The following is a 16,087-nucleotide window of genomic DNA, read 5'->3' on the forward strand; positions in this document are numbered from 1 at the left end:
GGTGTAAGATTATTTTGTATTTTGTAAGGGAAAATACGACAGTTTGTAAGGGCATGGAGCCCTGGAGGTTGACAGGTACGAAAGTGATTCAAATCTACCTTCCATTCTGTTGAACAATTAGGAAAAAACGGTTGATACAAACGTAGAAAAGATTACCTCTACGTTGTACCACACTCCATATCGGTAGGTGGCGATAGTGCAGTTTATTACAATACCTTCTCTATTATATCTGACGAAGAAGAAAATGCACCATGTACGGTAACAGCGCATGCGCTCTAGTGTATAGTATATCTTTGTTGTCTTTTGAATGAGCCGTAAAGCGTGTACTTTATTTAAGTTTAACCAAATAATTTACCTAAAAAGCTTGTTTTGCAGTTTTATTTGATAAGAAATCGCCATGAATGATTCTGACGAAGACTCTGACGGGTATTTATCGAGTGAAGACGCAGATTACGTCCCATCAGGTGAGAAAGGCTTGCAGCCTCCACTGTGATGTAAACATTCAATTTGTGTATTGGAGCATTTACATGAAGGCAATATCTCGTTAATACATTCTATACTTTATAAGCATTCGTGTAGTCATAATTGCCCTAAATAAAATGTGATCACACGGTGGCTACTCTAACGTAAAGCTATTCAACCCCAAGGCCTCCTAATGTATTAGTCACGAATTTAGGTCATTGTAAGTGAAATGTTGTCCCAGAAAGTGTTGTGATTTGTTTCAACGTTGATAAGCGTAAAATAAGGATACATTCATATGAGTTGGGCAGCACGGCGGCGCAGTTGTTAGCTTGTGTGCGGTACGGTTCTGAGGTCATGAGATCAAACCTCCTGTGTGGAGTTTGCAGGTTCTTCCCGTGCTTGCGTGGGTTTCCTCCAGGCACTCCGGTTTCCTCCCACATTCCAAAAACATGCATGTCAGGTTAATCGGTCGGTCCAAATTGTCCTTAGGTGTGACTGAGCGAAGGAATTGTCTGTCCCTGTGTGCCCTGCGACTGACTGGCAACCAGTTCAGGTTGTCCCCTGCCCACTGTCCGAAGATAGCTGGGATGTGCTCCAGCACTCCCTCGACCCTACTGAGGATAAGCGGTACAGATAATGGATGGATGGATTCACATGAGTTGTTGTTTTTTTTAAATCTCCAGATGGTGACGTAAGCGAAGATGATATAAATGAGTGTGAAAAGGAAGACCCTTTGGATGAAAATGATGTACCACATCCCGACAGCAAGAGCAAGAAGAACGCCAGCAGGTTAGTTGAGTGGAAGACTCCAAGGTTTTAATATTTGGGTATGCTCAACAATCTACTAAAGTTCACATTCGACTCGTATCTCAACTTTTTAATGTAACAACTATCACAATACTCGACTAGTCACCGACTGATTAGTGGAGTAATCGAAACATCATTATTATATTCTTATATTTAGCATGGAATTGATTTTAAAAGTATAATAAATACAATAAAAAATGGTGCAATGAAAAACACATGTTTAATTGAACATACAGCGGATTTGTACACAAGTGTGACAAAAATGCCCCATCTAAATCTGATTAGGCTCCATGCCCAGTCAGTAGTAACGTAAATTAACTATTTTTAGGGAAAGGCAATTGATAATAAATTAATCTAAAGTAAACACTTTTTAATCATGTAAACCAAGAACAAGCTCTTTAGCAGCAATAGAACAATAAAAAATACAAACATGTGCATTTTGTGAAGTACATTCAGTAGTCAACTACAAAGTGTAACAAATAAATGTAACAATTTTCAACAGTTAAAATCCAAAGGGGTTTAATAAGACATTTTGTTGTTGATTCCCGGCTCCTCTGTGTTATTTGTCGAACTGTCCTTGGGCAAGGCACTGAATCCCTAATGCCCCCAATAAGCAGGTCGGCGCCTTGCATTGCTGCATGGCCGCTATTGGTGTGTGAGTGTGTGTGTGAATGGGTAAGTGTGAAGCACGTTGTAAAGCGCTTTGGGAGGTCCTCATTGACTTGAAAAGCGCTATATTATAAATTTAGACCATTTACCAATTTTTAATATTTTAACAACTGCAATTGTGCTTCGCAATGCATGCATTTAATTTGTAATGTTTTTTCAGGCACAGTCCCGCTTAACATTCAAGCTTTCTTTTACAGTGAAATATACACATTATATTTAGTGGTACGTCTACACACAAATGTCTCTTCATACAAAAGTTTCAGGTTGCAAAGTACCTGAACAGGAAAATATTGCCTGTAGTTACAAAAGCTTTTCAGAATACAAAAGTCAAAAGTACAGTAGAGTACCCGCTGCCATTCGTTTCTCCTGGCGTTCGACCTGGTAACCAATGCGTAAATTAAAAATTGTCAAAATTCCCTGAAACCAATGAATTTGTAGGAAGGAATCACCAAGAAAAAGTGTTGGTCAAGCTATCGCTCATTATGATGCATCTGCTTCACCCATTACCTGCGGTTCGTTAAAAGCTGGCAAAAGCAGATGTCATTGGATCCGTTTTTCAAGAAACGCGAGGCGAAACACTTCTGAAGTAAACAAAGGGGCCAATTAAAAAGTAAATATATAGCTTTATACAGACTACCTGTCAATGTGTCAAAGTGAGGTTTCTTCAGTGTTGGTTGCAGTTTAATAATTTATTGTACGATCCGTTTAAATTTCAGTCAAGTTGGGGAAAAAAAGCACTCTCAATCAATGAGAAGTCAAATGGGGTGCCTGCCGTTTTCGACTATCCTTTTTTTAAGCACAACAATACAAAACAAATTTAAGTTATGGTTTTGTTTGAACCCTTTCCTCCGACCCAATATTAAATAAATGAGGATGAGCGGTTTGCCTTAACGTAATTCATGTACAGTGCATCCAGTGTGAAAGTTGTCAATGTATTATTCACTAACTTATTTTCCACAGAAAGTTGCCAAAACAATTCAGGAAGGTAGACAAAGAAGAAAAAAAGGAAGATGGAAATGGGGAGGCTCTGTTACCTGAAGATGAGAAAAAACTCACGCAAAAAAAGAATATCGATGAAGCTGCAAAAAAGAAAGACGCCGATGACCTGTGGGCTCGTTTTTTGTCTGATGTTTCCCCCAAACCAAAATCATCGGATCCTGTGCCGCTATCTAACACCACACCAGAGGTAACTGAGAAAAAATTGAATGTTTTGCCAGCATAGGAATTCAAAATCTTTCCCTGTCATTGAAATGGGCATATAACCAAAGCTTTGTATTTGCTGGTCACCAGCAGCAAACGGTTGTGCAATTTTAAACCACTCTTAGATATAAAATTTAGTACTGTTGGATAAAACAATGTCACATACTAATATTAAACACTAGATCCCACATAACTTTTTCCTTTTCCAATCACAGGCCAGGTCAGTTTGTTAAAAAAAAGTGCCTAAGAATAAAAGTCAAAATAGTAACATAATTATGAAATTAACAATAACTAAATAACACTCCTTGGATTCTTCATTAAAAAAGAAAGGTCATGGAACATATCCTAAACTGGTCTAAGATCAGCTTAGTTGTCACAGTACTTGAAAAGATAGTAGATAATATCTCATTATCGCATTATTTTTAGTCACAGTACCAAAGATGAATGTAAATTTCAATGTGTTTTTTTCATGTTACAATGACGATTAATTATATTCTTCTGTTGTAAGCATTGTGACAAATGTGTTGTCATTGTAAAATGTACAACAAAATTAACATGCGACTCAGGTCCCATGACAAAGAATAGTTAAATGTTGAAATAAAACCCAATGCCTCTTCATTGTACGTGACCCGCGGACCATAGTTTGGGGACCATTGCTCGAGTACAAAGAACGCTGTATGCATCTCAAAAAAATATTTGATCCTTCTTCAATTGTCTTGGTTCTCTTGTTTTGTGCTCTATCCATCTATTTTCGGATGCTATTTATCTAACTTCATACAAATATTCCGCAGTTTATCCTATAGTTTTGGTTGTATCCTCTTGAGATGTACTTTTCCCGCTCACTTCTTTTAGTGTGGCAAACACTCAGAATTGATTTAAGTTTTAGTGTTTACCAAGTTTATCTTTAATTCTGTCTGTCCTTATTGCCTAAGATACTAACAGACAATTTTTCTTATGCCTCAGGTTGATACTTCTGCTTCTGATAGGAAAACTGAGTCCCCGGGAAAGGATCAAGAAAAAGTCACCATCGTTAAAGTTTTTGATTTTGCTGGTGAAGAAGTCAGGTACAATGCTTTATTTCTTTTAAAATATTATATATAAATATATTCATACTATTGGCGGGGCGGCAGTAGCTCAGGAGGTAGAGGGCTCGTCTTGGGATCAAGGGATCCCAGTTCGAATCCCGGCTCGTCCGTGTTACATGTCGAAGTGTCCTTGGGTAAGACACTGAACCCCTAATACCCCCAATAAGCAGGTTAGCGTCTTACATGGCTGCAATACAAGGCCGCTATTGGGAAATGTGGAGCACATTGTAAAGCGCTTTGGGAAGTCATTGACTTGAAAAGCGCTTTATAAATGCAGGTCATTTCGTTTCATTTCATTTACTATTCATTGTAAACATAATAACCAAGGTATGGCAGGTCACATACCACCAAGCCAGTAAAATTCAAGTAATGTTTTGTATAGCCGTTAATCACAAGGAGTCTCAAAGGGCTGCACAGACTACAGACTGTTATTACACCATTACCTGATCCAAAACGTACCTGAGGGCAAGGGAAAACTCAATAATGAGGACAACCCGTCCTCATTACTGTGATTGACATTCGAAATATGGCCATTAAAGCTCTAATTTCGCTGTCAAACAGTCCAGGCTAAGCTACGACAACAAATGTTCACTGATGTACAAACTAAACCCATACGCGCAGGAGAAAAGTGTGTGGTGTCGGAGTCAGGGTTCAAATAAGGTGATCCCTGGGACTTGTTTCAGTCAGCCACTATCATCTGCAAGGCGGTTTAGCATGCTAAGGCTATCTCCGGGGTCCTATTGCGTTCTTACAGGGCCCCTCGAGGTTATCTTGGGAGCTCATTTCGACCAGGAATCCGCGCAGTATTTTTGCCTAGGGTTTTTAGCGCCTGCCCACTATTATGAAATGGCGCATTGAAAGTGAGGTTCTTGCTCTGGCCTACACTCACCAGGTTTATTGAATAAATGATCAAATGAATGGTCTTCATTGTTATTATACAATTGTAGACCGAAATTGGAGGGTTTCTCCTTTCAGTGCAAGAAGCAATGGAATGAGTGGCCGGCAAGCTGCACGCTAGCATCGGTTTGAGCTAAGCCTCTGGTTTTAACGAGGTGTATTTCTAGGTCATCCATTTCATGGGTAATGTATCTAGCGTAGGTAAGATACAGCACAGGCTAAACGCTGCTTGTAATTGTGAGAGTTGTTTCGTACCTCCAGCAGTAGCTTTTGCTTCATCTCCCGACACTGCCTCCCTGTCTTCTCGGACCCGAAAATAATTCACAGAGCACCCGGTGGTTTTGCTAGTTCAGATTCAGATATACTTTATTGTCATTCTTGTACACGTGTATACAGAACGAAATGTCGATACATCTGACCCGCACAGTTTTCTTGAGTGTACAGATTTAAATAAATGTTGTACTGAGTTAGAGTATTGAAGTACTGATAATGTGCTAAATAATTTTATAGCTATGTATGGTATTATACAGTAGTGCAAAGAGTGCAAGAGAAGCAGCTAACCAGATGTGCAAAATGGGCAGTCTGGTAAACAAGTCATTATACAATAACAATAACACTGGAGTACGATAGTGCAGAGGAGAACAGATGTGCAAGAGGAGCAGCTAACCAGATGTGCAAAATGGGCAGTCAGGTAAACAAGTCATTATATAATAACAATAACACTGGAGTACGATAGTGCAGGAGAACAGATGTGCAAAGGAGTGGCTAGGTAGTTGTTCTGTAATGTTGTATCGATGCCGTTAGCCGATGTCCATTAGCTCTGTCAGGTGTAGTTATGTAACGCCCATGTATGGGTGGATAGAGTCCGAAGACAAACATATGGTAGGTACACAAAAAAAAAAAGAGGAAAGATGTCGTGGAGGATTATTCGTCCATTGAATGTGAGACCCAAGAGCCATATTGCATCTACTTTAATAAGTACTTAGAAATAAACTGTAAAGTCACAAATAACAACACCTAAAGCATTCCTCTTTCGTTTAAACAATCAACAAAGTTAGTGCGGACCCATGATGACATCAAACTGAGTCTGTGGTACACATCTGTTATGGCTTACTGTCTACATACGGGTATGCATGGACATCATACAAAAACTATCAATACCCTGGCTTGAATCGGAGGTGTCAACATAGTTTTCCCCTTTTAGTACTGACTGCTTTATTCCCGTTTATGTAGCAATCGCAATACACAGTCAAAAGCAATAATGCTCCCCTAACTACTGTAAGACGCAGGGTTGGGTAGGGTTACTTTAACTGGATTACTTTCAATTACTTTTGGATTACTCCATTACCAAGTATGCTAATAAAAGACAAAATAAACTAAATATGAATAAAATTACTAAATTTTGTGCCGGCTTGGGGAGTAACAAAAATGATGTTGGCAAGCTGTTTGGATTTATTTTCATTTTGTTTCTGTCGCATTTTATGTTAGTTTTGCCAGAGATCAAAGAGATCAAAGCCAGGAGAGAAAGCTTACCACGTGTTGTAAGTCATAATTTGATTCATATTTAGTTTATTTTGTCTTTTATTAGCATATTTGGTATTGGAGTAATCCAAACGTAATTGAAGTAATCCACTTAAAGTAACCCTACCCAACCCTGGTAAGACGTAACAGTTGCACTCAGGATAGGTTGACTTGCCGTCATAGGATTTGCTCCTAATTTGCCCTGTTTAACACCTCCAGCAAATTTGAACCCTTCTCCCAGATCAAAAAACAGCATCCTGAAGATTAAGTGTATTAGTGCCAGCCATTTTCTGTTATCAGTTTTTTTCTGATGACTTTTCTTTCTTGAAAATATTTTGAACTCTCTGTGTATTTCTCCTTTTGACTCAATGTTGACAAATGATGTCTTTGTCAGAAACAAAGGTGTCACTGCCACCTAATGGCTAATGTTAGTACAGAATCATACAACCCTGATTCAGAATTTGCAAATGTACTCTTGTCTTTTGTTTCGCTAGGGTGAATAAAGAAGTATTAGCAGACTCCAGAGAAGCAAAGATGCATCTTAAGAGCCAATGTACAAAAGAGAAGACGAGTGAAGAAAATCCCAAATCTTCCAGTCAAACAAACGGTCCTGGTCCAAGGTAATTAAAAACAAAAACAATTTATATTTTTTTAATGTTATTTGTAGGAATGTACCAGCCATTGGAATGAAATTGCTGCAATATCATCAACGTCATGTTTTATTATTAGGTACAAACAAACAGAAATCTCAATCTTGAAAACTATTTGAGCTTTTCTACCCCATGCAGTGTAAAATCCAATTGTTGCCCTGACATTTAAATCAAAGTTAACTTTTTTAAATAGTCAAAACTATGTTCTATTGACTCGTATTAGTAAAGGAAGATTAATTTATTCCTGGTCAGTAGACCCTCTGAAGGGGGCTAATCCCTGAAAATCTTCAAAGACGATAAACATCGGTAACACTTTGTTGAATAAGTACTCTCTGTTTAGCATTAATAATTCCCAATTTAATAATTTTAGGAAGCCTTTTTCAACATTAGTATGTAGTTGGTGTAAACTACATCCTTTGTATCAACATCAGAAATGAACAAGCATTAATGTGTAGTTTGTAAACGCAGCTATACATGCTTCACTTATAATTAAAAAGCTCATCCGTAATGTGTTTATACTTTGTTAATGTTGGACTAAGTATTGCATGATCCATTGGTATATGCTTGGTAGAAAAAACTTCACATTTCTTTTTCAGTACATGTCCTATTTACACTAAATGAAATATGAATTATTCCATGTGGTTGAAAAATATTTCCATATCTGAAGTTGGTATTAATTATTGCTTAGTTATTGCTAATTAATGTGTATTTATTATAAAATTTTACCCATTCTGCACGTCTAACAATGTAGCCTTTGAAATAGAATGGTTCAAATGCACTTCTTACCCATGTACTTTTTTAAATTTATTTGTAATTCTCGCTGATCCTGTTATTTCATTCCACTGTTGATTTGAATGTTTTCCATGTTGGTTACTTTTATGCCAATATAAAATATTTGTTATTTTTTTCCAAAGTAAATGTATTCATCTGCCTCGTTGTTTATTTATTTGTGCTGAAAATAAATGTACTCTGACACCGTAAGCTCATGTTTGACAAATCACATATCCTTAGGACATGCCACTGCTTCATCTGTTTGTTCAGTCTACCATCTGCTGGCAGAATTGTAAACTCCATGCAACGAATGCCAGCTTGCTAGCTGTAAGCTTTAAGGACTAAAAAGCAATGGAAACAATAGCAGATAATGAACATTGTTCTATTGTTATTACGAGATATATACATACTGTATTTCTGTACTTTAAGGCACACTTATAAACCTCAAATTGGCCAGAGAAGTCTGCCTTTTAATCCAGTGCGCCTTATATCCCAGTAATTACAGTGAATACATTTGTAAATGGTTTGTTACAATTAAATGATACTGCAGACCTTAACTGTTCTGCCTTTTAGAAACTTATAGAGTGGTCTTCAGGTGCCCTGTTTTAGTTATAACATGTTAATTGTTTGTTGCTAAAAGGAAACAAAACAGAACTTGGAAGCCAACTGTCGAATGCTTATTGCAAATCCTTTTTTGTTGTTGCTTCTGACAATAATCGACCTTAAGAATGAAACGTATTCTGATTATTTAAAAGAAGATTTTTGTTTATGGTGTTGTTGTGTACAAATATATGTACTCTTTACAGTTTTAGTGGCAAAACCGTGAAGCCAGATGTTATAATATTTATTCATTTGTGGCTAGGTTCACACTGCAAAGTTTAATTCTCAATTCCGATATTTTGGTGAGCCCAATGTTTTCGTGAGATTGTTAACAATTCCAACTAAATGCTACTTGATCTGTCCTCGGACCTGATAATAATTCACAGAGCACCTAGTGGTTTTGTTAATTGGTCGGTAATGTATTGGACACGAGATGTCATATGCATGCAACGCGCTCATGTTTGCAGAAGTACTCATGGATGTCAACAGCGTTGTCCCCTCCAAATATTACTTAAATCCGTTGGATGCTCTCCGTGTAATGTGATTTGAATGTAAATATTGTTAACTACCACTCAAGGATACAATCGCTTAAAGAATTGTATATGTTGTGAACCCTGAATGTATGGCGTGCAGGTCGCATGAATGCGTCTTGACTGGTCACACAGAAGTCACATTCCAAAAGATCATATATGAATCAGATTTAGGACCACATATAATAGTGGCCCTGGGTCTGGTGTGAAAAAATCTGATATGTGCTTTTCAGATAGACTTAAACAGATAGGATTCAGGTCACATCCGTGAAATAAAATCAGATTTCCCTGCAGTGTGAACCCATTATATGTTATGTCATAGTCCAGTGCGTGGCCTGGTTTTTGTGTGAAAAAATCATATATGTGCTTTTAAGACAGACTAACAGATCGGATTCAGGTCGCGTCTGTGCAAAAAATTCAATTTCCCGCGGTGTAAACCCATTCTATGTTGTTTTCTAGTCCAGTGCGCCTCGTTAATGAAAAAAATATCACCAAAGACTATTTTTACGTATGACCCAGGTGTGCCTTATCGTGTTGAAAACACTGTACTGTACATGTATTATCATGCTTCTCGGCCTTATGTGGAAGCTTGCAGTGCAATAATGACGACAGACCCCTCTCAACTCGTCCAAGGTTTAGGCAGCAGCCATCATATCTGTTCAGAAAACATGAAGCAACCTAGCAAATGCTAACACCTGCTAGTGCTCTTAATGTTTAGGCTATTGGGTGATGATCATGTACACATTCATAGCACTAACTTAAACTATATTTAAAAGCAAAAACTGCCTGATAACATACCTTTGTGTAAAAAATGTGGTTTGTTCGAACAAAATCCAAATTTGCAGACTGCTCTCAGCTTGAGCTACCAGTTGCAATGTATTAATACAGTAATAGTATTAATTGCTCATTTAGCTTGAGAGTATATTGTGTTTGCTTGTACTGTGTGCTGGCAGATGTTTACCTTTTTAAAAATAGCATTACTGTCACATACTGACCTGAGTGTGGAATAGTCAGGAAAGATCCACTCTAAGATATGCAAGTGATGGTTACTCATTAAAAGAAGGCAAAACGTCATTTTGAAAATGTAGTAAAGTTAATTTTGCAATCGCGTCCATATCAGAGAACTGCTGTATAATACATCGTAGCAAATTTCAGTCAGTGGAGTTTATTTTTAGCCATTGTCATATTTGATTTACTTTCGTAAATCAGTCATATATGATTACATACGGTAAGAAGGAGCTCAAACTCAATTTACTGGGGGCTGCCGGAGCTCGGTTCTGGATGAGGTTGGGAAGCATCAAGTTTCCACAAGAAAAGCGCTGATAAAAGATTCCACTCTTCCTCAAGAATTTACATAGAAAATAAATCAATTAGTAATAAATGAATAAAGCAGTAATTCACCGCACCAGCATGAAGCTTATATATTAAGGCAGGGACCTCATAATATCGTTGCTCGGGCCACCAGTTTGAGCCCCCTTGTACTAGATGGTTTCATGGTCTCTCACTTTTGAATGTAAATCTATATTAATCTCTCTATTTGTTTTCACAGTTGTAAAAGGCCAGCAGGGATGTCCATTTTATTAAGCCATATTGGGGGAAAGAAACAAAAAATGAGCACATTGGAGAAGTCAAAGTTGGACTGGGATTCTTTTAAATATGAAGAGGGTATCACTGAGGAGCTGGCAATCCACAACAGGGGTAGAGATGGGTAAGTCAAGTCGAGTCACTTTTATTTGTATAGCCTATGTTCACATAAAGTCTCAAAGGGCTGCACAGACCACCATTACAACATCTCCTGATCTAAAACCTGAATGCGGCATGAAAAAAACTAAAGAAAAAAAAACCTTCAGCATGAGGAAATTTAAGAAACTTTGAGAAGGGGTGGCATATGAGGTAATCACTCTAACAGGATGACCAAGCTGCAATATATTTTCAAGGGCATTAACTGACAATACACAATCCACATCAACATTCATAATACCAGAAATCATACAAAAAAGTTGATTGACCTGACATGCTTCCTGTATCAAAATTTCGACCAATGCAGCGGGTTTTAGATGTAGGGTGCACCAGCTCCAGGTGCCTGTCTGATGGTTCGGAACATATACAGGCTCATCCTTCTCTCTCAGAACAAGAAAACAAAGTATGAGGTCCACATCACTAATAAGCAATAGAATGTAAGCGTGTCTCGATTGAAACAGTTCAACTGAGGTTGCAGATCTTATTTTTGAAGGCAGAGCATTCCACAGCACCTGGGCCCAAAATTGAAAACGCTCTTGAACCTGCAGATTTCTTCTTGGCTCTTGGACTCACTTGTAGACCCGCATTTTCAGAGCAGAGGCTCCAAATGGGAACATATAGGGCTTGATGGGAAACCAGTGCAAATCTGCTAAAATTGGGGTAATAATCGAGACGAAAACAACAAACGCATGAATTACAACAGCATAGAAAAGAGGCTGTAATGATGTGCAATCCCACATTGTTGTCACAACTATTGATATCGATTTCAAGGCCTGACATCTAATTCATGCACTTTGCGTGCTTATTGTTTGAAACTTAACCATTCAGTGGTGAAAATAATTGATCTATAAATAAACTTTTGATGCCCATGGTATGGGGAAAAAATTACAATGACATAGCCCCTCCACTCCTTTTTTTCACCATAGGTTTTGTAGCGTGAAATTCATAGATCCTTTCCACACTTCCAGGTAAAATTCTGATATCAATGACGATTTTTGTCATTTCCTAGTGGATATTTAGTGAGGTTTGCGGACAACAAAGCTGTAATAAAATGCATTACAATGAAAAATCAGTCAGACTACAGAGGTTGGTAGAATATCTGGCCGCCAGATCACATTTGTGATGGTCATGCGCTTAAGGATGGACAAATGATCCCATGCCTTATTATAGCAGAAACTGATGTGATGTCCAGCTACAATTGACCACATTGCATAAAGAGTTCGCCTCCTTGAAGTCAAGTCATGTTTTTTTGTATAGCCCTTAATCACAAGGAGTCTCAAAGGGCTACACAGACCACTGATTACCACAGACACCGAAACCACAGACTATTATTACACCATCCCCTGATCTAAAACCTACATGCGGGCAAGGAAAAACTCAAAAACCTCAACATGAGGAAAATGAAGAAACCTTGAGAAGGGACCACACATGAGGTAATCCCCCTTCCAGTACGACCAGGCTGCAATGGATGTTGTAATAGCAAGACATCTTATGGAGCCCTCAAGGGCAGCACGACGGATGAGTGGCTAGCGCGTCCGCGGCCCAGTTCTGAGGTCATGGGATTCAAATCCAGCTACGAGCCTTCCTGTGCGGAGTTTACATGTTCTCCCCGTGCTTGCGTGGGTTTTCCCCAGGCACTCCGGTTTACTCTCACATGCAAAACAAAAATATGCAAGTCAGGTTAATTGGCTAGTCAAAATTGCGAGTAGATTGTCTGTCTTTGTGTACCCCTGCAACTGGCAACCAGTTCAGGGTGTCCCCTGCCCACTGCCCGTAGATAGCTGGGATGGGCTCCAGCAACCCCTGCGACCCTACTGAGGATAAGCGTTGCTGATAATGAATGGACGAAATAGCCCTCAAGTTGCTTTGCTAAGAAACATTTTCAAAGGAGTGTGGTGGCTTTAGGGCTCCAGCCTACCTACATCTAGAAATCAAGTCACATTTGTACAACCCTTCATCATGTCTCAAAGGACTGCATAGGCCACAATTGCACCCGATTTGAAACCAAAGACATGTTTGCTAGCAGATAAAAAAGAGGCTTTCTGCATCATAAACGACTCAACTGCACTTTAAACATCCAGCAAGAGGAAGCTGGAGATTCTGGCAAAGAGTGAGGAGTAGCTTGTATCCAGAATGTGAAATCTAAACAGTGCTCAGTGCTATTTTGTTGGGAGTCCTTAATTACTTTTGCACTTTTCAAACCAGAAAGAAGCATCAAACCACTTGTACGGTGCGAGTTACTAGCATCTAAAATTTTAATAATTCCTCTTAGAATCTACTTTCTGCTTACTACTTCATCACATCGAATTGCATTATTTTGTGGCATAACTTAGTGGCAATTTTTTTTCACCCACTTCAAAGCAGTAACATTGCAACTGGTTACAACAACAATTTTTTGTGATTGACTTAAGGTAAAGTATGCCTCCATATGAGTACCGCGCTTAACGCTTCTCTATTCTTCCCTGCAACCAAGTCTCCCACCTCTGTGCTTTTCTTTGCCTCGCAGTGCCCTTCTGTAGGAATATAGGCACGATAACACAACGTAAACGCATTTAACTGGTTCATTCTCTTCCATTATTGCTTCCGGCTGGTCAATAATGACAAGGTAGGATGACAAGGGAGAAGTAGGGGCGCTCCTGACCTGACTTCATGAAACGGGGCAGTTGTTGCTGACTCCCCCACCTCACTATACCCTTTGAGGAGGAATAGGACTTTCACTGCCTCAACATAAAAACACTTTACTCGAATAAAGTGCAAGATTGAGAGAAAGATGGATTAACGAGATTGAGCCTTATTTTGTAACACCATTGTTATAATTGCTTTTAGAGTGGTATTGTAATCTATAATTTGTGTGTCTCTCAATACTTTCTACGCTGTGTATTGTGTATAAACGGGTACAAACAGCATTACACACAAATTACACCTGTTTGTCCACATCATTTGGAAATGTGTCACGGAAGTCATACCTGGCATCTGTAGCCCTGTCTTCGACTGCCAAGTTGTGTGTTTTCTTTAAACTTAACATTAAGCACTGTTTCATAGGATAATGACCACTCTGTACTTCATAGTTTCTTTGCCGACATTTGGTCTCACAAATTTTCTTGTTTTCTCTTCTGTGTTAAGGTATGTAGAGCGAAAGAACTTCTTGGAGCGGGTTGATCACAGACAGTTTGAGAGGGAGAAAGCAGTGCGTCTAAAAAACATGAAACCTTCCACTTAACATCCACAAGACCATTATTTCTTCTGTAAAATGAGCTTCAGGGCTTTCGTCTCATTAAATTGCATTTTTTGACTTGTGTATTTTCTGCTGTTGATATCAATGCTTAGTTTTTCTCTTTATCGATGAAGGGGAAAGTCTGTTTTTGGCAGTGAACGTAATCTAGTTTATGTTACTGGAAAATCTATGAGCACAACATTAAATGAACTCTTCTGCAATGTTTATGGTATTGTTTTTCTCATTGATTAGAATAATGTTCATTATGACATCACTGTTGCTGTTCCCCAAAAATTGTGAATAAACCAGCCTGTGTATCCACCTTTGGCAGGGCTTGTTTGCATTATTCAACTGATTTTTGCCTTTCATTTCCAATACTTTCCAATTTGTCCAGAATATCATTCTTCTACATCTAGAATTGTATGCATGTTTTTAAAAACTTTGTTTAAATTGTGCTATTTTTCTTTTTTCGAACATACAACGGACAGAGGGGGTGTGGAGGGTTATAAATATATCAAAAGATTGAAGTGTTTGGGAATATCTATCATTTTCAAGTCATTCTTCAAGGTTCGGTCTTTGTAAGTGATGTCCTTACATTTTGTATTGTGAATCCAATGTTCCCATGTATCCATAAATTGGGTGTCTGTATACTTATTTGAAATGTGGTCCTCTCCATAACAAATAGATCCTCCACAGTGCACATGCACTGTTCCACAGTGGGGAGATTTTGTCTGTGCCATAATTTAGTTATTACTTGTTTTGCTAGCTGTCAGTAAATGTTTTATCAGGTACTCATCCTTTCTCTGTTATATTTCTTCTGTCAGATGGCCCAAATAAAGCACCTTGAATGTTTTATGTATCCTATATCCCAATAGTTTCTTTAAAACAAAACATTATCTCCCAGTAGTATTCTTAGGCCAAGCCAAATGAAATGCATGTGGTCAACGTCTACATTTCCACATGTTCTCCACCAGCATGGTTGTTGAACCTCAGAAAACCTTCTGATTTTGGGGGTGGTAACAAAATATAAAGACATTAAATTCGTTAAATTCCCTCAGAATCCAGGAGCTGTTACAAATATTCAACCACTTGTCTTCTATTATTTTTGAATCCTTCTCCTTTTCCCATTTCCTTTTTTAGAGTGATAAATGCCCACTGAGTGCCATCAAATATTCATATATATCAGAAATTGCTTTAAATGTTTTCCCTTTAGGCTCTCTAAAAATGGTGATGAACTGATGACCAGCCCCCGATTTGAGCTCTTTGTTATAATAGTCTTTGACTAGAACAGGGGTGTCAAACTCATTTTAACTCGGGGGCCACACAATAGACCAGTAGATTACAAAAAAGAGGGGGAAAGAAATAAGAAAAATAGGGAGAGAAAAAGAGGGGGGGGGCAAAGAAAGGGAGAGAAAGAGAAATAATGTGAGAAAAGAGATAAAGAGAGCAATAGTGAGAGAGGGGGAAAGAGAGAGAGAGAAATAAATACAAAGATAAATAGAAGGAGAGAAAGAGATAAGGGGAAAGCAAGAGACAAAGAGAGACAGAGAGGGTGAGAGAGAAAGAAATACAAGTACAGCGTTAATGAGAGGCAACTGGCTCTGGCAACATCAAGTGGACATATTTCAACCTGCAGCTTGTTTTTCTCTTGCGCTTCCCTCAGCGTTGTCTCGCGGGCCGGATTCAATCCCTTAGCAGGCTTGATCTGGCCCGTGGGCCACCTGTTTGACACCCCTCGACTAGAAGGTAAGGAAAATAGTAGCTCCCCTGTACAACAGATTTGTTTTTCAATTCCACAAAACTTTGCAGGTCGCCATTTTCTACTATCTTAAATAATACCTTTGCATGCCCATTGTCAAAATGTATTTCTACAGCAGAGAACACTGAAGGATTTTATATTTTATTTATTTGACTATAAGGGATTTTATACACAAATTACAG

General features: G+C 38.5%; 1 protein-coding gene across 1 annotated transcript; it reads left to right on the forward strand.

The window, feature by feature from the left end:
• The first annotated feature begins 245 nt into the window (after nt 1-245).
• Nucleotides 246-15,005, forward strand: cfdp1 (chromatin remodeling protein CFDP1). Its single transcript, XM_088339682.1, has 7 exons — nt 246-464; nt 1,146-1,251; nt 2,899-3,124; nt 4,102-4,202; nt 7,136-7,261; nt 10,742-10,900; nt 14,056-15,005. The coding sequence occupies exons 1-7, from the start codon at nt 398-400 to the stop codon at nt 14,150-14,152; spliced, it is 882 nt and encodes a 293-aa protein (XP_088195808.1). The 5' UTR covers nt 246-397; the 3' UTR covers nt 14,153-15,005.
• The last annotated feature ends 1,082 nt before the right edge of the window (nt 15,006-16,087 follow it).

Source organism: Urocampus carinirostris, chromosome 7, assembly GCF_059441175.1.
Source record: "Urocampus carinirostris isolate Australia breed hairy pipefish chromosome 7, RoL_Ucar_1.0, whole genome shotgun sequence".
Lineage (NCBI taxonomy): Eukaryota > Metazoa > Chordata > Actinopteri > Syngnathiformes > Syngnathidae > Urocampus > Urocampus carinirostris.

Excerpts from the sequence above, each read along its gene's own strand:
- cfdp1 (XM_088339682.1), top strand. The coding sequence starts at position 398 with ATGAATGATTCTGACGAAGACTCTGACGGGTATTTATCGAGTGAAGAC. Across the intron at positions 465-1,145 it reads CGCAGATTACGTCCCATCAG|ATGGTGACGTAAGCGAAGAT; the intron begins GTGAGAAAGGCT and ends TTAAATCTCCAG. Across the intron at positions 4,203-7,135 it reads TTTGCTGGTGAAGAAGTCAG|GGTGAATAAAGAAGTATTAG; the intron begins GTACAATGCTTT and ends TTGTTTCGCTAG.